The sequence below is a fragment of the Anarhichas minor genome, unplaced genomic scaffold, assembly GCF_050575085.1.
Source record: "Anarhichas minor isolate MPS153535 unplaced genomic scaffold, ASM5057508v1 ptg000018l, whole genome shotgun sequence".
Taxonomy (NCBI): domain Eukaryota; kingdom Metazoa; phylum Chordata; class Actinopteri; order Perciformes; family Anarhichadidae; genus Anarhichas; species Anarhichas minor.
In genome coordinates, this window is record NW_027466464.1 from 6,931,661 (window position 1) to 6,955,333 (window position 23,673).

At 43.0% G+C, this 23,673-nt stretch overlaps 1 protein-coding gene across 2 annotated transcripts in view; it reads left to right on the forward strand.

Moving 5' to 3' along the window:
- LOC142952987 (interleukin-1 receptor accessory protein-like 1) overlaps positions 1–23,673 on the forward strand; it is a 192,569-nt gene that overhangs the window by 68,817 nt on the left and 100,079 nt on the right. For both annotated transcript variants that reach the window (XM_076095039.1, XM_076095040.1), the window contains exons 3-4: positions 6,727–6,913; positions 8,086–8,239. In XM_076095039.1, coding sequence (XP_075951154.1) covers positions 6,727–6,913; positions 8,086–8,239 — 341 coding nt within the window. The remainder of the gene's footprint in view (positions 1–6,726; positions 6,914–8,085; positions 8,240–23,673) is intronic.

Below are 23,673 nucleotides of genomic sequence, written 5' to 3' on the forward strand. Positions count from 1 at the left end.
ATTCAGCCGCGTGATGTGGCAGTGTGAACTTGGATATTCACTGTGGACGTCGGATGTTACAATGGCAGTGTCGAAGAGGAGTGTGCACATGGAACCATGTTGAAGCCAGGTGCTGGATAATAATAGACTTCCATCTCGCATGCAAATGGCAAAAAGAATAATAATGACAACTTTTAGATCAATCATTTTCTTTCTTCCATTTTCCCTATTCAAACTCTTGCATTATGGAAGTAATCATGGTTTTATAAATATGACAATCTTGAAAATAGCAGATGAATAGATCTCCATGTATGCATACTGGTATATACGTATTATCATGCCTGTTTCTTTAGCTAATGGACTGGATTCATATTCATTTCAATAGCTAACCTCATGTTCCTGCATATATTCATAGATGTCAGCATGTATTACTTACAATATGTGCCCCGATGCATTTAACCACAATCGGTTCCTACTCCAGCCCTTGATGCTAGAAAACCTGATTACAGCGAACAGCATAAACCGTGCTATATATAGCAGCATATATCTACAGTCTGTTTTTGCTTCATTTCTTCTTTTCATTTCATTTCTCTGGCAGCTACTGTGTATTTAAGGCCTCCTACATACCATTATCATTCACTCATGGTCATCCGTGAACGTCTGCTTTAAGTGTAGTGGATCAACTGTTTCTGTTCAAGCGGTGCTTAACGCGGACATTTCAGCATTTCAATGAACCTCTTTCTGCACGTATTCGGAATGCTGTGAAGGAGCGATTCATTCCCGTACATTGATCGTTACTTCGCAGAACCAGTTGCATTCATTGGCTTGTACTGTCAGCATGAGAAAGACACAACATTGACTTATTCGTAGATCAACATTAGTATTGCTGTACGTGTTTATTAGTAACCTCATTTTATTTATTCTACAAAAGGAAAATTGAATGTTGAAGCATACACTAGAAAAGGTGCACATGCTTGAGTACCAGAACAAATATCCGTATATTCCAGAATTATCATTAGTTTTTTTCAATAACTGTGTAAAAGGCGATATGATATTTTCATGGGCCGAATCAAAAATGACGAATGTATATCGTCTGTATGTATTCAATTGCGCAGCTAAAGTGGCTGAATGTGCATGTTTTGATGTACGTTGGGTCCTCTTTGTAGAAATTGGAGTATAAATTGAATCCACCATGTGCCTGAATTACAGTCTCAGCCAATTTCCTTGCATGCCCTTCACGCTCCTTCTGATTGGATATTTGTCCCATGCTCGATTCCTTTTGATTAAGCCAAGCTCCAATGGCTCCTGGCTACAGGGAGCAAAGGGACAGAAGTTTGGCTGTGGAGATTTTATTCTGGGAGACCTCTTCGCTCAAATCAGTTGTCACAAGCCGCATGACTAACCAGGACAATTGAGCAGAAGGTCATAGTCTATGACCAATTTTTATTTATTTATTCTCAGGATTATCTGGTAATCCTCGACACATGCAATACACAGAGAGGTTTCATTCATTTCAATTCAATAGTCTAACATACGCTGGAGTGCAAAATGACACCCAGGTTAAATAACTCTACATCCCGAATGAGGGACTTTATTCAGTCACGTCCTCGGTGTTGACTCCTCATATAGCCAACCTCTTGGCCATCCTGGACCACGCTGAGCAGAGCAAGTCATCAAACAAGATGCCAAACCATCGCTATCTGGGAGGGACACTGACCTTCTCTTCCTCATATCTGATGGTGCTTTTTATCTGCCTGACAAATGTCAGAAATACTATTCCCCAAGCACAATCACTTTAGTACCACAACCAACCCCCACCTCTACTCCCCGCCTCCCCTCCCTTCGCCCTGATCTGTGAACGGCGGAGCTCCGAGCTAGACATCGGCAACACCGCAGCTATCAGTCAAACCGTGATGTAGGAGAGAAGTCACAGCTTGCCTGAGTCCTACGTTGCCTGGTATGTGAGACCAAGGCGTCAACCTCCACTCCTAAAAAGGGAAGCCAATGAGAGTTCATTGTAAATTGACAATATTGTGTTCATAGCTTTTTTTCTGCTGGCCCCAAAAAACAAACAAACATGGATGTGGCCCATAGTGCAACAGTGCAACGGCCCATTGCAGCAGGAGCATGTCTAGTAAGAGACGGTTTGTATTTGATATTCACAGCACAATGGCTGCTCATACATTACACCCTGAGGGCCTGGGGACCAATGAATAAGGTCATGGCGGAGTTAGAAGAGAATACGATGGAGACAAATTGTTTATGCTTGTTATGAAATCAGGTTGCTAGCATAAAGATGAGTGGAGGATGTCGCGGAATGGAAAATGAGTTCCCTGAAGGCATCAACTAGAAAATGACTGACTAATGCGTTGGCTCACAAGAAGTGCTATTGTTGGTTTGAGACACACAACTCAAGGGACGGCTTGGAGGAATCCTCAGACTTGTTGGAAAATAAGGTCTTCTGATAATGTCGGATTTTGGGGATGATGTGCTTTTTGCAGATGGACATTGTGTATATTAAGAACAGTAGTTTTTAAGGTGGGTTTTTTATTTATTTGCATCTGTGTCTTTAAAGTCTCTACATAAGCATTAGCCCTAATACGTTCCTTTCATGTATTACCATTACATTTAAGTCACAAAGCTAAGCATCCATTTTTCTCTGAAAAATAAACACACAGATCTTTGAAAGAACCAGACGGTCCTCGTCTCACCATCTGGTTGAAAAAATATTGTTTGCTGCAATAAAAAAAAATATTATTCAATCTGCTTCCACTGTTGTGATTTGATTTCATCCATAAAAGACGCGAGGATGGAAATGACACATGTCCTTGTGTCACAGTATATCTCCAATCATTTTTTTGTCAATACTGATGTTACGTTCCATTATTTCTTGATTTCATAAGAATAACCTGTTTTTATAAAAAACAATCTTTGAGTATTCTGGAAAATAGTGTTACGAGTTCAAGGAACTGCTTCAAAGATTGCTGGTGATTTCTTTTTCACAACAACACATGCTTAGATCTGTGACTGGAATGCAGAATAAGCACAAACTGTGGATACTTTTGTATAAATGTAACCATGTAAAGGTCTGTACGGTCTAAAAGACGTCCACGTATGACATTCAAGCATTTTTAGAAGCTTGAACAAGTGAACAGTTTTGACATCACACCCCAGAAACCAAACATAGACATTCAAATGAAGGCATGACATCTCACTGATTTACTTTGTGTGTAACTGCAAAGCTTGTATGTTAGTGTGAAGAACAGGTGCATGTGTGTGTTTTTCACAGCGTGGCAACAAATAAATTATCTGCAGAGGTGTGTGTTCCTCCCTGAGAAAATTTGTATTACAGGACAAGAGACAAAAGGGCGGGTTGAAGCAAGGACAGAGACAAACCACAAGCAGAGGGAGGGGGAGAGAGAGAGAGAGAGAGAGAGAGAGGGGGGGATGGATTATAATTGAGGCTGGAGTCGGTTGTTGCAGCATGGCAGACAAGTGCCACAGCCTTAGACAGAGGCTAAGTAGGAGCAAGTTGGCCCACAGTCAGATTTGGGGAGCCGGGGTGCTTAATCATCCCGGGCCTGGTGCTAGTGTTGACAGGTGAGTTATGAGCGGGCGCTACAGGTAGGAGCCCCAGCCTTCCCACTGCTCACTATGACCTTCGCTCTGGCCATAAATAATGCAGGCACCATAAAATACTGATTTAGGATAACTGGGCCGGCCTATCTTGGTGTGGGTTAATTTTGGCTTGGTGTGCCGATGTAATGCGTATACAACTTGAGTCCAATCCCCATTATCAAGACCACTTTTCTGACCTCTCAGACCTCAGTCTTTTGCCAATTTGTCAGCCACTATTTGATGCTGATCGGACCCCGTTCCCGCTTGTCTAAAGCCATTGTTACATCTGTCTCCGTCTCATCCAATCATCTAATCATGCCAGGCAGCATTAACTGCAGCCCGTGTGCTCTCAGGAAGGATCTCGGCTGTTTTTACATCTGCCCTTCACATCCTGACGCAGGCTTTGGTTGACACATGCGATGCGAGCTCAGGTATATGCTGACTCAAGTGACAACACAATGGACCTGCGGTGTCACTCACGTACTTGTTGATGTGTTCCCCTTTAGCTTTTGCGACACACTGGTACAGAATGACTCCAGGTGGAGTGGATAAATGAGGAAAGTAATATCCTTTCTGATTCACAGACAGGCGTTTCAATTTAGAATATTATATTTTATTAAGGTGCTTTAACTACAATACTGTTAGTTGTTTCCCAGTGAGAATCAAAGCCACATAGAACACACACACACACACCAAATAACTGTATTTTTCTGACATTTCTATGTGAGTTTTATCACAGCATGATTTGTATTGCATGACATATGCATTAAGATAAATGCCGGTCACCCCGACTGAAATGCTAATGACGTCCTGAGTGGAGACCTTAATGTTACTGCACAGCATAGGTCAAGAAGCAACACTAAATCTTTAAAGTGTTAACCCCGTGTTGGGTTTTTAAGGAAGTTATGCCGAGGTAACCTTTAATCAACCTTTGGGCCGCGCGCCTCGTGCTGAGACAATTCTCCGGGAACGTTATTGTTAGTTGAAAGTAAGCTCTAATGAGTAATCAGCGAGTATTTCATCATCCACTCTCTATTAGAGAGGAGTTATTTTAATTAAGAGATTCATTAAGTTACTTCATTAATTTCCCCACAGGTGCCGTGGATTCTCAGGAGGATTCCAAATCAATTCTGCTGCCTATTATTTAATATCAGCGTGAACAGTCGCTGAGTTAAAGGGCAGGCTCCATCTGGTTTCATCCTCTGGTGGGGAAGATTCATAGACGGTCAATAGGATGAAATAAAATATTGCGGATGGTTTTTTTTGTTGGGAGGGATTCAACTCTGGAAGAAGCACTGGCTTCATACATAAATCTGTAAATTAACCCGTGGATTTAACCACTGCTAAATCCCATGATTATCTTGTAGCGAGGAGTGACCGCAGTGTCTCTCCACAGTATGCGACTCATAATCCTTTCAGCGGGCTGCTTAACTGCTTAGCTGACCATTGCACAGGATTTCACTGCGTTTGCTGCATATTGCAGCTCGAGTCCTCTGCCTGCCCTCCAGCTGTGTACAGTAGCTGTCAGCCTGACACTTCTCTCGGCTGATGTACGCAGGATGCTATCTATCATTTCCACGGCATTGCACATCCCCTTCAGTTTCACACATTTGACAGACACTGTCGCACATTAATGTCGCGGTATCGCCTGGGTTATCACTGTATCTGCAGAACACGTTGAGGGCTCAGTGCGTGGTACGCCGTTTAGGACTCTGGAGTGTGCAGCAGTAGGACCGTTTCCCTGCTTAGTTCTTTGGCTAGGCTTCACGAATAGTATACCTGCCGAGTGAACAGTCAGGAGATCACCTGCTCACCTCTTCAGGCTCAAAAGGCACTGCGATGGATGTGAGATGTTGGAAAGACATCGTAGGACAAAGTGTTGGCCAACACCATCGATCACTCATGTGGAGCAGATGACACAATTCTCTCTCTCTCTCTTCTCCATTTTATCAGTGCTGCCCAGAATATTTAACAGGGAAGAGAGCACACCCGTGGGATCTCATTTGCACAGGTGTCCATCTGGTAGAAGTTGTCTGGGATAATCTCCACATCATATCACATTTGCATCTGCGCTTCACGAAAACGGCACGCTCACTGTAAGCGGAGTGGCCAGTTCAGGGGGGGGGGGACGCGAGGGATTGTTTGCCGACAGTGTAGGTAAGACCAGTGTGTGTTGTACTAATCCACGAGGCTGCTAATGCTGCGCAATTATGTAAGGATTTAACATGTTTGTAATTGTTTGTTGGTTCAGCTCAATTTGTGTAACCAGCTTTAGTTGGAAAATTCGCAGTGAGATTTTCCTGAACGCCGCCAATTTGTTTGGTCTTTTAACCAGGAGGGATTTGCTGCAGTCTCGCTGGAGTACTTGTCAATTGTGACAGTCTTATTAGCCAAAGAAAAGGTGCTCTTATTGAATTCATTGATCATCATGGACCTTTGCTTCTGTTCCCCTTCTGCAAATAGCCCCAACTTTCAATGTGTTCATTGACTCCCATGTTAAGAATGACTTGAGCAGCAGATCCCATCTCAAAATCACTGTCACATTAATGACCCAAACAGGACAGCTGTTAATGCGTAGCAGCTGTATCTTTTACCTCTGTGTGTGTGTGTGTGTGTGTGTGTGTGTGTGTGTGTGTGCTGTGAAGCATCGCTCTCTCAGGCAGAAGTAGATCTGATCAGGGTCCCTACAAGGTTCTGCGTATACACAGGAGAACGCTCAACCCAGGTTGGTTCAGTATTTAAAGACAAGCGTTCCCAACACAAATCACCGAAGGTGCGCCGCAATACCAAGCGATAAAATGAAATGTTTATTCCGCCGTGGATGAATGCTCTCCAGTATCTGAGCCCAGGCAAGCACGTAGTCCTCAAACATTACAAGTAATCTTGCATTTTACGCACCCTCTCCCTTGCCTTATAAATCATCTTCTTTATATATATGACCCGAGCAGTTACAGTACATCAATTGTCGCAAGTCATTTTCTGCTAGCTCGCACTGTATCGGCTCAATCAATCTCCAAGTGCTGTTGACGTTCAAGGCTATCGCTCCGTATTACCGCCCGTTTCCCTGCCCCGTAAACATACCCACTCATGTACACCACATGTGATTGGTTAACTTTGTATTTTTTGCAGGAACTCCACATACTGCATGAAGGTGTCCATGTCCCTCACGGTGGCGGAGAATGACACAGACCTTTGCTACAACTCCAATATGAGGTTATTTGAGAAGGCAGAGCTAAGCAAAAGCAAAGACATCACATGCCCGGGCATTGAGGATTATCTGCATCCAGGAGTGGAGCCTGAGATTGTGTGGTACAAGGTAAGATGCCCCCTTTGTATTCGCTGTTCTCACAAATATCCACCACTGATGTTATTCCCTTTTAAATGCAGAAGTGTAAGATGTTGTCTAAACAGAGGGCTCTTTCACCTGAAACCCATCATGCACATCATTTGAAATGGGAGCCTTTCAATTCAAATTAAAAAGCTACTTTACAGGAAGTTATTTTATACATCTGAAGGATAACCCAGTTCAGGTCAGCTATATTCAGATCTAATTAGCTTCAAATACAATCTCTTCTCTGACTTCTGAAATTAAAAGCATCAGCGAGATAAATATAAAACCGACAGAAATAAATCTATTCACTGAGTACATCTCTTATTTCCTCTGTTCTGACCCCAAACTTTCTCCCCCTCCTCACGGAGAGTTGTGACGCCCACAGTGTACCTGACCCAGTCTGACCTCCCGCGGCCCAGAGGCCACTTTGATTGAGCCGTTCGGCGAAGTTTTGGGCCCAATTCATCAATCGATAAAGTGTGCTGGATTAGGTGGCCAAAACGCTTCTTCATGTCCCCACTGAATCAAATTATAATAGAAGATAATGACTGTGGGCTCCACACCCTCCAGTTATTGGCTCTCACTTTGTCAGAGGGGGCAGATTGAATTCTGGGAGGCCTGTCTTGGACTACAGTTCGAAACAAAACCCCACAGTGCCCCAGTTTCCTTTGCCTCAGGTGTTCTGTGTCCAGACTTGGTTAAGACGGAACACTGTCGTGGGCGACCCATGATCAAAGGAGTCAAAAACTGTTATTTTTGGAAGTTACGTAACAGTTTTTGACGCTAAAGTTACTTCCTGTTCACAAATTAGATTGCTTTGGATTGGGTTGCGATAAAGATGTTTCTTAGCAACTGATTTACACATTACGAAAGTCTTAAACTTAAGCTAATGTCTGAAATCTGGCATAATTTGAGACGAGGTCTCTCTCCCATAACTGTGTGGAAAGCTGTAGCAGTTCTTTCTGACAGCACATTTAGCAGCAAAGGGCTCTCTATGGACGTAGCCTCAATATGCTTAAAGCTCATGTCAAGTAAAAGTCTGTTTCCTGCTGATTTCAAACATTAGTTGCACTTGAAAGCCAACGGTGACACACGTGTTTTCTTTATTCTACATTCTGTACCCATTCTGCCCCCCCCCCCCCGTGTTTTAAATAAAGGAATGCAAGCCAAAGCAGTGGAGACAAACCATAGAAAAGAGGAGGGACACTCTGTCCATCAAGGAAGTACGTGAAGACGACATTGGGAATTACACATGCGAATTACAGTTTGGGAACTTCGTGGTACGGAGGACGACTGAGCTGTCCGTCACAGGTAAGGAACTTTTTTTTTTGACATTTACTCAATGCTGCACATCCTTTGACTGAAGAGTCATCTCAGCTACTTTTGTTGAGACGTTTAAAACCCTGGAAGAGATACAGAGAGCCTGAATTGTTGCAGTGCTTGCGACAGCAGAAAGGAATGCCAGTAACTGTACACTGAACACCTCATTGCAAATATACTTATATTGAATGCATTCCAAAACAAAAGTATTTCCACGAAAGAATATCCTCATCGTTGCTCGTGCCTTTGTGCACGGTGTCGGGGGATTGTGTTTTTTTTTACACTGTGTTTTTACAGATTGAGCTTTTTAAAGCTGATCCCTGCACCTTTCGCCTAACTGTCGCAGTCAATAGCGTCACTGTCTCTCTCTCTGACTTCTAGGCTACTTTAATTGCTAAGTAGTGGAATTCACCTCCAGCACCAGCCACCTCAGCACTTTTTCTTAAGGCTGTTAAAATATTTAAGCCCGGACCTAAAGTGGGTGACAGATTGCTTGCCACTGAGACTGCCACAAACAACGTTGAGACAAAATGCTTCTTTAAGTTTGTCATCACTGAACAGAAACACATACAGTAGCTAATATTGACTTACATTGTCTTTTTTTCTATTAGTGCTTCTTTCACTACACTGCCAGTTTCCTCTACCAGGCTTTGCATTCATCGGATGAATAATATTAGGACCAGGGCCAGTCATATTCCGTGCTCTATTTATAATGGACGGATATTAAAGATGTGCTCTATTATACAATGTTCATTGAAAAGTGGAGCTCATGTTCTTTTGAGTAGAAGTGGTCCTGTGCTCTGGGCAATTGCAAACAACAGCTTCCCCTCCCTGTGACTCATTTGGCTGAGTGGTGGCTTACGTCTGCAAGAAAACGAACCAATGCAGGACGACGCAGACCGAAACGAAACGGAGAGAAGCGAAGAGGTTTCGGACGGACGAAAGGCGCCGTTAGATTCCAGCGCAGCTGCCATCGTGCGTTGTGGGGTATGAGGGTTTGCTGTAAACTCCTACTTGATGACACTTTATGGGTCCATTGAAAGAGACAAAGACAGACTCCAGTGAGGGGAGAGCTAAGTCATAAATCATTTTCCCACCAGCCTCAAAATGTCATCATTGGGGAATAGTCTTAATCTCTCTATCTTCTTTGGAGACATTCAGCATTTCAAAACAGGTGGCAAAAGATGACTGATGACTGGGCCATGGCATTTAGGATTTTTTAGAAATAAACACTCTTCCAGCTGTGTCTGTCTGGGTTTACTCCCAACCCCAGTCTGCCTGTAGCTGTGAATGTGTCTGTTTTTAGCCTTTTGAACCTGTCCAGGATGCACCCTACCTCCTTCCAGCTCTCACAACCATTGAGCAGTATACACAATGGATGGATGGATAACATCAGGTTTACCTGACGGTTTGATTGAACATGACATGAACATGACAACACTGTGTTCCAGCTGTTTATTGGTTCACTTAAATGTACCTTTTAGGATGCAGAGACCAAAGTTGACTTTTACTGTAAGTTACAAGATACAATATTGCCTCCAGGAAACAAAGTGTTCTACAAGTTCTCATTGTTCTCTCTGAACCTGGAGCGCTTTTTATCTTTGGAGAGCAATGCCACTGTTCACTCTGCTTCTGGCTTGGTTTCCTTCTTTTTAGGCAGAATTGCTCTCCTCTGAGTTTTGGATTTATTTATTTATTGTCTGTCTTCGATTGAAGAAGTTTTGAGTTTTCGTACGTGGTGTTTTCTTTTGTGCTGCCGCGGTGGCTGTACTGATCATGCTAACTACCCGGTTCTTTTGATCTGTCTTCTACTTCTGTTTGCTGTCGCTGCTTCAGTACTCATGAAACACATCGCGTCCTATAAGGAAGGGGGGTTTTGTTCTTGGAAAGAGCTTTGTGCTTAGACCCAGTCAACTTCTCACTCCTCACGATTAATGATGCAAGACCCTGTCAGTCAAAATGATCTCGTTTCCCTCCAAAAATGATTCTGATGTTGAAAGATCCACCGATTTCGTATTGAATCAGTGTCCTCCACCAGATGTAATACGCAATATTATTGTGTGTGCAAAACATTTGACTTTGTCTAATTCTCACTATTAATCATGATAACAAGCATTCTAGGGTTCAATTGTTTAGGAAATTGTCAGCCATTTATTCCCATTATATACCCATCTAGGCCAGTGAGGAGAAGTGTGAAATTGAAAACAACATAGAATCACAATTGAGCTTAAAAATATGTATCAACCAAATAAGAGGAGCCCTAAGCAGGATCTTACCAGAACCTTGACTTTTAAGAGACTTGTGGGGCTTCGGTACAAACTTTGTCCTAGATGGAAATGCAAGTTTGTAAATCCCCTTGAACATGTGTTTATTGCAGGTACCTGATAGATACCGTATTTTCCGCACTATAAGGCGCACTTAAAAGCCTTTAATTTTCTCAAAAAACGACAGTGCGCCTTGTAATCCGGAGCGCCTTATATATGGATCAATTGGTTAATTGGTTGATCCATACTGGTTGTACACGGCGCTCTGTCAAAATGTTTCAGTACGACTGGTAAACTACAAAGCCGCACCGCGGTAAACACCGGTACTGTGCTTACTCCTAGTCCAACACCACTTGTGTGTATAAAGACCCCAAAATGGCACCTTTCAAGAGACACGCTTACGACGCTATTCTATTCTATGCGCCTTATAATCCGGTGCGCCCTATATATAAAAACAGTTCTAAAATAGGCCATTCATTGAAGGTGCGCCTTATAATCCGGTGCGCTTTATAGTGTGGAAAATACGGTACACATTACGTTACAGTAAGTCCCACAGATCTGCGGTTCGGACTTGACCTTTGGATCTGCTTTCCTTCCAGGGGCGATACCAGTGTTGGTACCACCACTTTAGGCATGCCCCTGATACTTTCTCTTTTTATGTGGAACAGGTGTACATGAACCTTTATGTAATATAATCATCAACCTCCCACGGATAATTCCAATCCACCATCCAAACCCCTGTCACTCCCCTTTCTATCAACAGCCTGCAGGCCCTCTCACAGCAGCGCAGTGGGACAAAAAAGGTCAGATTCCACGTGATTATAATGAGCACCACTCAAATCATAATGAGCTCCATCACTGGGTAACAGGAAGCCGCATTCATTTTTAAATAAAATGTGCGGTTTTATGACTTCTTTGTACGGCGCACCATTTGATGTCTTAGATTAAACACGGCAGACTAAAGGAGCGGTGATGAAATGGATGCATGCAGGGGAGCAGCAACTTTGGTGTGTAAAATAGACTATCAGTGTAGCTAATGAGCTGGGACTGATGCTGTTAACCTGCTTTTCTAATTCTGAACCAGCACGCACGTGTGTTTGGTTGGGGAAATGATGTAAAGCATGTAAACAATCGTGAAAGTATCCCTCCACATACAATTTCTGACTTCCTCCTCCAACCAAATGACGCATTTTCCTGTCCTTAAAGTCTGAGTGTTTACGATGGACGGATTGGATTCTACGGTAGCTTTGTGGTTGAAGCAATCCTCGTTGCAACCCTTGTTTCGACAGTCTTTCAGTCTAGCACATTCAAAAACTATTTATCTCGAGTGAACAATGGCTTTTCTCTAGATGGCACCATTCTACATCAGTGTATTGCGTACCGTTGAATATTATTGCACTGCGACTTGACTGGTTGGAAATGAAAAAGAACTATTTTGCTTCCTCAGCTCAACCGCTGCTCTTGAATGATGGGAACATTTCCCCCGATATGTGTTTCCCGCTGTGCGTTTGTAAGCCAGAGGCTATTTTCTGCGAATAAAGACGAGTTGAAGAAGTGTACAAGTTTAGAACATGAATTTTAAATAGAGAACAAGACTATTGATGGACCTCACAGAGAGTTGTCTAGGATCATGAATATGAAGGTCAAACTCAGAAACACATTGTTTGCTAAATACAAATGGCCATCACTTATAATATGCTTACAATGAGATCACTGCATTTAGTCATCTAGATCAATTATATATAAACTTTTAAACTGCTCTCTTTTTCATATTGCAACCATTGAGTTTTTTATGTGTCCTTGCCCGGCACTTCTCGGATGTCATCACCTATAATATATGCAATCCTGTCACCGTGATGAATGCTGTTTAAGCTGAAACGTATCGATCCTTTATACTTCAGTCTATTGTTCTCAAGGAGCAGCTAAATGACTTTAGTTTTGCTGAGGAGCACAGACAGCTAATAGAGTTTAGGATAACTTCAAACATGCGCTCAGTATTGAATTATTCACAGTACAAACTCAGTTGGTGAGCGCTAACATGTTAGCAGGGCCTCTCTGTTCTTGTTAAACCGAACAAACAGTTTACCTCTTCAGTGCAATGGGACACGACTCTCTCGCATCTCTATTCTGCAAGGTATAACTTGCACCATTTGGTGGCCATGACAAATTCCCTCTCCCATCCCTGAGTTGACTCATTAGCATATGAAAGAGGTTGGAATACAATTGCTCCTTTAATTGATGGAAGATAATTAATCTGGCCAAGGTGCCGGTGGAGAAGAGAAGATGATGCACTGAGTGGAATCTGAGAGTAATCTTTTTCTTTTTCCTTTCTTGGGAATTTATGACATTGTGTAATCAGCAGGCGCTTGATGAGGTTTAATAGTTTTTGCTAATTTTTTTTCACATCGTCACCTTTGATATTTTTCTCACTTTATTAGAGAACATACTTATAAGTAAAGATGAAGCTTGTCATTATTCTGTAAGTCTTCTATCGTCTCCTGCTGGTGCTGGAGCTCTTCAAGAGTGGGAGTTATTCATTAGAGCATGACAGGGTTAACGTGTGTTGTAGACGTTAGCAAAAGACCTACAACTATATACTTGGTAGATATTAGCGCCTGGTTTATTTCAATTTCTACAACCACTTGCATTATGACCTCCACACCCTCACGATGTTCTGAACCTTTGGATCGGTCAGTGGGAGTATTTATTTTCTAACCATGGGCCTTCAACCAGGCCTGTTTTTATGTTTCTGATGATACATACTATAGCATTCTTGGATTTTATGAATATTATTTCCATGATTGCACTCTCTAAGTAATTAGCATTAAAACTATATTTTCAATATTTAACAGGTAGTGACAATAATCAGTTGCATTTGAAAAACTGGCATATGCTAATTGGGCACGTACAGAGCAGCATAGCATTCATTTGGAATCGTGTTTCTGGCCACATGGTGAATTTAAATCTAATATGCACTCTTCTATTCTGGACCAGCTAGTTACTCATTTTTTTCTGTCGTGTGGTGCTGAGCAGGTAGCGTTTAAGAGCTTTTTCGCTGAAAACAGCCAGCTCCATAGGGCGAAGGAAAAGTGCAAAGCCAAGTGATAATTATCCGTGGGTCACCGGGTAACCTCTTTCACATACACATAGTCATGTGATTCATTGATTTTAGCAGCCTTAAGAAAATGATGCGTAACCTCAAAAGAAAAGGCAAACATCTTAAGTCAGTAGTGCGACACACAACAGCCTTATATTTAAAAATAGCTTCCTCATTCAAACATGATTTTTACCGTGTAACAATATAGAATGCTTAACGCAGTTTGCATTTATTTATTCCGATTGCGACAGCGAGGATAGGGAGGGAAGATGGAAGGGTTATAGAAGGGTTGGTGAACATGGGAAGGCTTGGATGGAAAGAGCTACAATTCCTGATACCAGCGTCCTTGATCTTTGTAATAGTATGAGTGACAAAATGATCGACAACTGGTAAAGAGCTTTCAATAGCTTCATGAGTCCGATTTAAACGCAATTTCCAAATGTTTCACAAAACACAATGCCGCTGATTGACCTTGTTAAAAATGAAAATCTTGTAAGTGCCAATAGAGTGATAAACGGTGAACCTGAATGGAAAGGAGACCAGCGTAACCTCACCATGCAGGTTCCCTGCGAGGAGGAAGCTAGCCTTATTATGAAATGCACTTCAAGCTGAGTGAAGAGCTCTTAAAAGCATGACAGATGACACAATTTGTTCAATTGATTATGATTCATGCATTTTTTTGTGCCGCTGCTTATCGTCTTAAATAAATTAGTGGGTGTCTCTGGAGAAGACGAGGAGGACATCCCATGCACATGTACCACTGCATAAGCTTGTCTCTCCAAGTAAAAACACAAAATCAGCAAAGCAAACTGCAGGATAATGGATAACCAAATACCAAATCTAAAATGGCATGGCATTTTTGTTATTATAGTGTTGGTGTTTTAAGATTTATGACACCATATTTTCCTTTATTACCTCCTTTTTCTGCCTCAGCCCTTTGTGTCGCCATTTGTCACGTTCCACCTCTGCCACACTCTCATACCCCAGTCAAGACCAAATATCAATCAGAGGTGAAAGGCAGAACCTGAGGCTTTCTTTTACAGCCAATAATGGAAAGTCTCAAGCTGGGCTTTGACAGTGGCATTTTCTTCTTCCTTCTCTTGTTCTACGACAAACAACTAAATTGTATAGTCAGCTGTGGGTCCAGATTGTAGGCTTTGTTGCGAAAGGACATAGCCATGATGAGGCCATTCACAATTCCATATGACATATTGCAACATGGGGTTAATCTTACATTTTGAAGTGAACAATAGATTGAATATGGTGGTCAAGAGAGATCAAAGCAGAAGAGGAGAAAAAGCTGATGATATAGTGCAGCTGTCCTTAGCCTCCACTCAGACAGAGACGGAGAGGTGAGATAAAAGAGTTTTAGTACAGGACTCTACCATTGTACAAACTAAGTGTGTCATACAACAGTTAAAGTCATTTGCTGAGACCTGCACTGGACCACTTTGCACTGAAGAAAGCCTGAGTGGTGGCGAGAGGTATCTTTGAAACAATTTGTTGGAATTTATTATCTAAAAGTCACGTGAGCAACAATTTACTTTCAATTTTTTCATCATGTTAATTGCTGGAGAGGCCAGAGATTATGAACAAATTTTTTTCACAGAAGCGTCACGCACGGACTCACTCATTCACTGCTATTAATAAGGAAGTGTAGTATTTTCCTCAGCTTTAATTCATTACGGGCCGCGCTCCAGTGAAGATTGCCCACCACTGGCCATACTACATGACATAATTGGGTCTCATTTATGTTCTTAGCTGTTGCCGCTCTTATTTGAAGATTTAGGTTGATGAGTCAGGTGTATTTTGGATAACATTTATTTTTCTTGTGCAGCTTTAATTTGCAGAAGGCACATCTTTCGTAGCTTTGAGGGCGATCAATGAAATACTGCTTTTCCTTCGATGGATCATATTTCTTATGACAATATAATTTCATATCATGATATCAACATTTTGATAATGATGTTGAAGTGTATTTAGACTTTAATTACCTACATGCAAGAGCGGTTGTAATGCAGTGGTGCTTGATTCCAAATTCAGAGCATACTTTATCTATGATTGAGGGATCTCCTCTCCACGGCTCTGAACACGACGGCTGAGCTGGCGGCTAGCAGCTAAGTGTAGCTGTCCACTGTGTCCAGCTGTTTACCAGAACTCCATGTTTTCAGCAATGCCCCCATCCCCCTGTGGTTTGGCAGGCTGTTTGTTATGTGTTTCCCCTGCAATTGCTACCCGACCCGGCGAGTCAACTCAACCCTGGGCTCTGATCAATCCACCAGCAGTGTGTGTGTACACTGTAGTGCACACTCAGCATCCCGGTGGGTTTCCACCTGCTGGCGCCATCAAAAGGAACAGCACACAGGAGATGTGATTGCAGAGGTAACAGCAGGGGAGGAAGTGGGCGAAAGAGGAGAGAGAGTATTTGAGCATGAAGCATGTGCAGAGCCTAGTGTTCTCAGACTGGAGGCTGTCATTTTACTGAAATGTGTTTATTGCTACCAAACATGTGTTTTGAGTTGCATGAAAAGGAGGTTTCAACATTATTGTTCGGAAGATGAACAAAATCATAGATACGGAGCTTTGGGGAACCTAGCTCCCTGCATCTGTATCCCTGTACATTTTCAGGTTTGTGTGGGGACTGTTTGCTCCCATGAAACAGTGACAGGTAACTGGCAACATTTGTCTGGATGCCTGTTTTGTTTGGCTCGGCCTGCCAGATTTCAGCCCCCCCCCAACAAACTGCCGAGAAAGAGCTCCAGGATTTAGTTTGACTTGGCCAGTTTTCCACAAGGTGGGGTGACTTTGATCAGTGTCCCCCCCTGTTTGATGAGGTGGCACTTTCTGGGCACAAATGCTGTTTTAAGCAAACAAAGGGCTATCTCCCTCAGCGTTTTGTCCCAAGATTTAGGACATAGGGCTGGCAAGGGTGGACTAGAGGATTTAATGTATTTTTAGTGCTATGTCTCTGGACTTTTAGAGTTGTATAGATATACAAATCACCATCAGGAATTGGGAAAGACAATACTGTTATTGCAAAGTCTGCTCCATGCTGCACATGTCTGTGTTTTCTGCAGTTGACTTGCATTTTGCATGTGTTTTTATACCTTGCACAGTGTGCATGGCAATGAGTGGGAGGGGAGGTACCATGACGTTGGAGTTCCTTGTTCAAGTTAGCTCAATATGATGCGTTAGTGTTCTGATGTGTCTACATGACACATTATGCCTCCCAGTATCCATATAAATTGTATTCACAGAGGGTGATTCTGCATTGCATGATTTACATCCAATGTCGGTGTTCACTCGCGGTGAAGAAAGCAGTTTGCCCTTTATGTAATGAAGCAGAAAGTGCAGCACATACTGAGCGTGTTATGCCATCCTGATAAAAGTAGCAGGGTACAGTAGCCAGGGAATGAATGGGATTTCAAAATGACTTTTATGGACTGAGTAGAACAGCGGCACGTCCTAATGAGCAATGAGGCGCATTAAGACGCCACCTGTGTGGCCCAACACACAGTGGAAAACAATGGGTGCAGGCGTTCTGACATACATGCCATACATACCCTGTGTGTGTTGCCTTTAAAGGTGTGGTGGATGGAAGCGTTAAACGTTCATGCAAGAAATTGTCACAGACCAACAATGAATGTGTTTTTCTATAACTATGATTTTTCCCAAACGTATCTCAATCAAACCTGAACCTGAAATAACACAAAGCTTCATTCAATGAGACATTTTCATCATGTGTGATTAGCACAGCTATTCAGAAGCTAGTACAAATGGTTTGACTGGCTTCGACCGTGATTCATCATCACACCCACCATTCTATTTATACTCCACATGTGCCAACCCTTTTGGCCACGGTGCTCATGGATGCACAAAATGGCGACAAAAATGGCAGGTGCACTCATGTCTGTGTGGTCTTTGTGAACGTGTGATTAAATCAACGTGTGTGTGTGTGTGTGTGTGTGTGTGTGTGTGTGTGTGTGTGTGTGTGTGTGTGTGTGTGTGTGTGTGTGTGTGTGTGTGTGTGTGTGTGTGTGTGTGTGTGTGTGTGTGTGTGTGTGTGTGTGTGTGTGTGTGTGTGTGTGTGTGTGTGTGTGTGTGTGTGTGTGTGTGTGAATAGAAACCTGAACCCAGAACAGTTTGGAGTGGATATTTACCAAAACCTCTTTGCCTAAGAGAAAAGGTCTTCATGGAGCAGGTGAAGCCAAGCAACAGATGTGACGCCAGTTTGAACAGATGGTGCGAAAATGCAAAAAAGGTCAGGTGGTCTGGTGCCTGTGCTTCTATTGCAGCACATTGATTGGGCTTTTTGTTAAAGAGGAAGACAGAATCCCTGAAAATAATCCCCCTAATTACTAACAGTGGGCAGCTATTGACATACTCCTCGTGATTTGACAGGTACATTGATGCTTGACAGCTGAAACTGAACTACAGAAAACCTCAGTCCTTCACCACATCACCACTGAGCTTATCTTCTTATTCTACTCTTTTTTTTTTACACCATCTCAACATCTACTTATTCCTCCTTGAAATGATTCACCCACAGAGTGTTATTCCATCTGATTTCGGATCCCTAAACCGACTGTCACCTTTGCAGCAGGCTGCTGTCACACAACTTGTCAAATATCTATCAATTAGCAAACTGTGCTTACAAATGCTCCCCCGACACCCTGTACATCTGGGATTGCTAATTAAGATGACGTGTTACATAATTAATGCCTTTGCTCTGCTAATTAGCGCTCACTTAGTGCCTTAGCTTTGGAGATGTGAAAATCAGTGCTAAATGTGATTCCACACCACGGTGACGTGGTGAAATGGATCAAAGTAGGTGATGTGGAAAACCAAACCTTATCGCTCTGAGATTTTCAGAAAACCGGATTTAATAAACACATCTGTATTATTTTGTATTCTTTTTAGTTTAATGTTGCGTTTAAGTGTCTGTACTTTACAGGTTGGTTTCGAGAGACTTAAGATTCATGGCTCCTCTCAAGGCCACAAGTACATGTGTCTATAGCCTTGACGATATTGTCTTCCTCCTCCTGCCACTCCTATCTCTGACAGTTCCTAGAAACGCCACATCAAGGACACTTGAGCCATGTGTCAATCCACTGATTCCGCCCGGGAGATAAGAAGGTGGGGAGGGACAGCGGATGGGACTCTTGCATAATTTATAGAGAGCAAAAATCAATTTTGGAGCATAAATTACTCTGTAGTAATTAGTTGCAGATTGGTCTTTTACAAAAGGTGCATTCTAAATCACTTCAGGGAGAGACTCACTGCAGCGAGACGAGACTGCATTGTTCAGCCGGTGATAATTTCACATGATGTTATGATGCAAAATTAGGCTTGTTTCCTTATTTGGAACATGACTAGAATTTTTCTCAGAAGACGAAATGGTCCCTATGAATAGAAAGAAGAAACAAAAAAAAAAAAGATAATTGTTATTTTCAGTCCCTCTACTGGTAAGGCAGGGAATTTATGGAGGAAAGTGGAAGCTGGTGTTCATGATGTCAAGTAAATCCTCTTGCTCCCTACACATTCCACCCTCGCTCCTTCACACGCTGACACACACGCTTAAAACTGCACACACACACACACACACACACACACACAAACCACCCTCGGTATGGGAGATTGCTTACCAGCGCTTAGTTCAGTGGCGATGCCCAGTTGGGCCTTGATGTAATGGAAATTGATTGCTCTGCTCCCAGGCTACACTGTCATGACAAGTTATTTTAATGGCACTAAAGCGGGCTTATGTTGAAGTTTAAAGGAGGGGGAAGGAGGCAGTACAGTGACTCGGGGCGTATTTACAGCATCGCAATGCTCTTTATTTATTTATGAGATGGCACAATGTTTCGTAAGAAAAAGAAAGGGCGCATTTGCGATGAGAGATTGAGAAGAAAATGATGGGGGTCGGTGGGTGATGGGGGTAACGATTCAGAGCCATTTTCCTGCCATCTGGTGAGTTACCACCTCAGTAGGGAACATAGTGGTTGAAGTGAGCCACAGAAGTTATAATTAAAGAATGATTTGTGCTTCTCTGTGCACATTTAGGTGTCAGTTCTATGATGGTACAGTACAGTACATACAAGCCGTATTCTGTATATGCCCATTTATCCGAAGCAGTAACCTGCCAACCAGGGAGGAAGGGGATTTTCAGCCGAGATGAAATCTGTTGTTTATTGGCCGCACACGGCTAATGGTTGCAACATAAGAGCTGTGACAGACGGAATTTTCCAGGTTCTCTCTGTGCCTTTATTCTTTCCCTCCCCATCCCGTTTCAGAAGACAATAACAAAAGTAAAGACGGAGGCTTTAGTTATGTGTGTTCCACACGTGATCATCAGGTCATGTCCTGTCAACAAGTTGCATTCAGGTATCTCCTCTGTGACTTGCTGGCGGATGCATTTGTGTTATTGGAGGAGACTTGGCTGTTCTTTGCCACGGGCAAACTTCTAAAGTCGTTGTTTACTCTGTCTGCCATCCTGTTTCTTCTTCTGTTTTTTTTCCACATTTATTTCTTCCCACTCTGCTTAGTTGCGATACAATAAACAACATGATTTATATTACGTGCAAAAGATATACAGGACATAGCGATGAGTACTTAAGGGCCTCATAACACAATCAGTTCCTAATTTATTTTAAAGTTTAATGGCATTTCAGATTGCAATTGTAATAACTTACGATGGCTCACGCATGAGTAGTTCAAGTAATGCGTTTCCCACATGTTTTGTCCGCAGGCCAATTAAGGCTCACTGTGTGACAGTCCGGCCGAATCAAAAGGTCCCTGTACTTCCTGACAGCTAAAGCAGCCTATTAAAATCATGCGCCCCGGCTGAAACAGCCGTCGCCGCCCACCATGAGTGATCGTTACCACATATGTGAGTTGGACACAATCCGCGGGCGGCGTATTGATTAGGATGGTGAAAACTGATCTCAAGCTTTCCCCCGAAGGAGACAGGCTGCCATGCTTAACAGTGATGAAGGTATCAAGTCAGGTTTTGAGCAAAGTCGCCAATGTGCACGCGCGCTGTGTGCAGCAGTTAGCCTCATCACACTCAGCAGAGCCAAGACCTCACTCACATACTGCTTGATCATCTGAACAAGTCCGGAAATTAACTTTGATGTGGAACGTCTGTGGGCGAGCGGCTCGGGTCCACGAGGGGGAAAGAGGTGGCTGGTCAGCTGCGTCTGTGGGCGAAATGTGTTTGCCACATGCAGAGATATGAAAGAGAGCCTGGGAGAGAGGAGTGTGTGTGAGAGAGCGATAGAGAGAGAAGCCACCCCCACATACTCAATGAGGAGTCACTCGTCTACTTCAAATATGCTTAATTCATATTCAACTCACATGGAGTTGTGGGCTTATAGAGCTAGATTTAATACATCTCAGCTCTCTCTGTGACAGATCTGGAGCATGTCGAAATTATACTGTAATTTCAATGAACTATCTTTTACGATATGCGCAGGGGCAGATCTCTCATTAGCAGTGAGTGGCCCCCCCTGTGTGACATTACAAAGTGTTTTTGTGTTCTAACTCACCCAGGCTCCGCCCTCTACTGGACTCACTGTGTAATACTCTCCTTCATCACGAGCACATGTTCGCCCACTGAAAATCTGCATATGCGTAGCTGGCGAATTAAGACGTTCCTACCCGAATACATGAGAGCCTCACAGTATATGAGGCAGCACACATCGCTGTCATGTCCCTGCCTCATTGCCGGGACTCCGGCCTCGTCTCTGGATTATGATGATGGCAACATATCATCGGTGTCTTGCACATCAGCCTCCCGCGGAGGCCCACCACATCGCTTTACCGTTACTTCCCGCTTATGATGACACCACTGGCCAGACCCGCCCAGCCCAAGCCGCTCTACCAGATATCAGTTGCAGGTTGCAGGTCTGGTGGATTTTCTTAGGGTGCGGGGTCGCCCAGATACACCTCATCCTGTTGACCCATTTTGGATCTCAGTGGACTAAATCGATGTTTTGCCTGCACAACGTTCCATATGCTGACCACCAGGCAGCTGCTGGAAGTCGTTCAGCCAGGCGATTGGTTCACCACCATTGACTTTAAGGATGTATACTTTCATATCAAGGTGGCTCGGAAATTCTTATATTTGGCCTTAGAGGGGATAGCCAATCAGTGCAACAGGCTGCCATCCGGCTTGTCCCTGACCTCTTTTTTTATCTTGATGACCTCATTGTCATGGTAAAATCCAGAGAATGAGCGATGTGTCATACGGCCCAATTGATCTTACACCTAGCCAAGTTGGAGTTTGCGATCAACTGGGTGAAGAGCAGCCCTATACCACAACAAGTGGAATATTTGGGGGTGATGCATGCAGGCTTCAGACCACAGGGGCTGGGTGTGACAGTGACAGTGTTGACCATCATGCAGGCTCTAGGGTTCATGCCGCCCACCCGGTGGTGCCGCTGGGCCTGCTGCACATGCTGGGCCTGCAGAATTGGTTGGCAGTTACTTTTTCTTTTTTTTCTTTTGTTCCCCAACATGAAGGCAGTGCTCTGTACTAATTGGCCTGCAGGGGTTGCATAATTCTACAGGAAAACATGTTTGTTGTTCAGTCCTTGCATTTCCCTTCGAGGTCATGTATGGCCAGGAAAATACAAAAAAAAAAATCAATTTACATGCTCACCTTCCTGCTGTTTCTTTTATGTAAATGCCCCTGACATCTATGGTTTTATCTATCTTTTAGCTACTATGTGGCATTTATTCCTTTTTTTTTTAATCTGCTTCAGTGCGATATGTTTGCTTTGACAACTGCATTCAAAATAATACCAAATTGGGGCCCCCAGGGCCAGCAGGTCTTCTTTTAAATGAGTGACTGTTACTCTATCATGAGAAGACTGGACCAATAGCATTTCACTGGACTGATGTTATCTACATTCAAACCTTCTGATTCTGCTGTTATCAGCCGTCCACCTCCATTCCTTTCAGAGAGCCAACCCGCAGTGTGCATGTGGAACTGCTCTGATCAGACTGACACAGTCCACTCTGATACAGAAAACCTTTTCTCGCAAATGCTGTCAGTACATCACCTCCTGTTCCTTTTGAAAATATATCTATCCTGAGACTTTCTAATTCAAACATTGGAAAGTGACCTTTACTTTGACCTTTATGAGTCAAATCAGTCCTTTTATATTTGAGTGTCTTTTGTTAAGTCTGTAAGTTCCATGGAGCCATCAAAGAATTTAAGACATTTAAAGAAGAAACTCACATTATCATTCTTTAATTTTTGCATAAAATGCTGTTTAATGTGAACTGAAAAGCCATTTATGAAGAGAAATATTATTTTAAAGCGAATTTTTAAGTGAGATTGTGCAGTTTTTTTGTTAACTACTTTGTCAACCTTGTAAGATTTTTTTTTTTGGTGGAATAAATGTTGGGTGCAGAAATTCTCCAACCTTCCGGTGCTCCGACTCCATGTCTCGGTAAAATAACTTGGCAATGTGAACAAAAACAAATGCCTTGCTTGTAATCAGATGCGCTCTATTTTTGCAGAACCCATGTCTCGCTTTTACAGAGGCTTAAAACTTGCAAAAATGTCTCTTCCTCTTCCCTTCATCTATGTATAGCACATCTCCCCTGAATGACTGTAGAAGATTTAAAAGGTGAGATCAATAAAGGTTCACAGCTTTCACCTGGATCATCCTAGTTCATGGAAAGAGCACGCTGCTTTAACATTGTGCACACGCAGTGGTTTTACACCGCCAGCTTAAATGTGTGTGTTTTCATGCCTTTGTGACACAGCTCTGAATTCCTCATCGAGCCTTTTAACTAAAGTCGGAAACAAAAAAAGGGATGTTGAGTCAATAAAATGCATGTAAATCCAGCACCTCCCAGCTGAGCAGTACAGTTTGGGCCCTGCAGCTCCCTTGGGGACAGCAGATTTAGAGGGGTTTGCACAAACCAGCGATGTAGGAGCTGGCACCGGGCACCAACCACTGACCTGTTTAAACAGCTGGAACGCTTGGCACTGCCTGCCTCCGGAGATTTGCGGGGCCACTGGCAAAGGGGTTGAGAGGAAGGAAGAGGGGGTG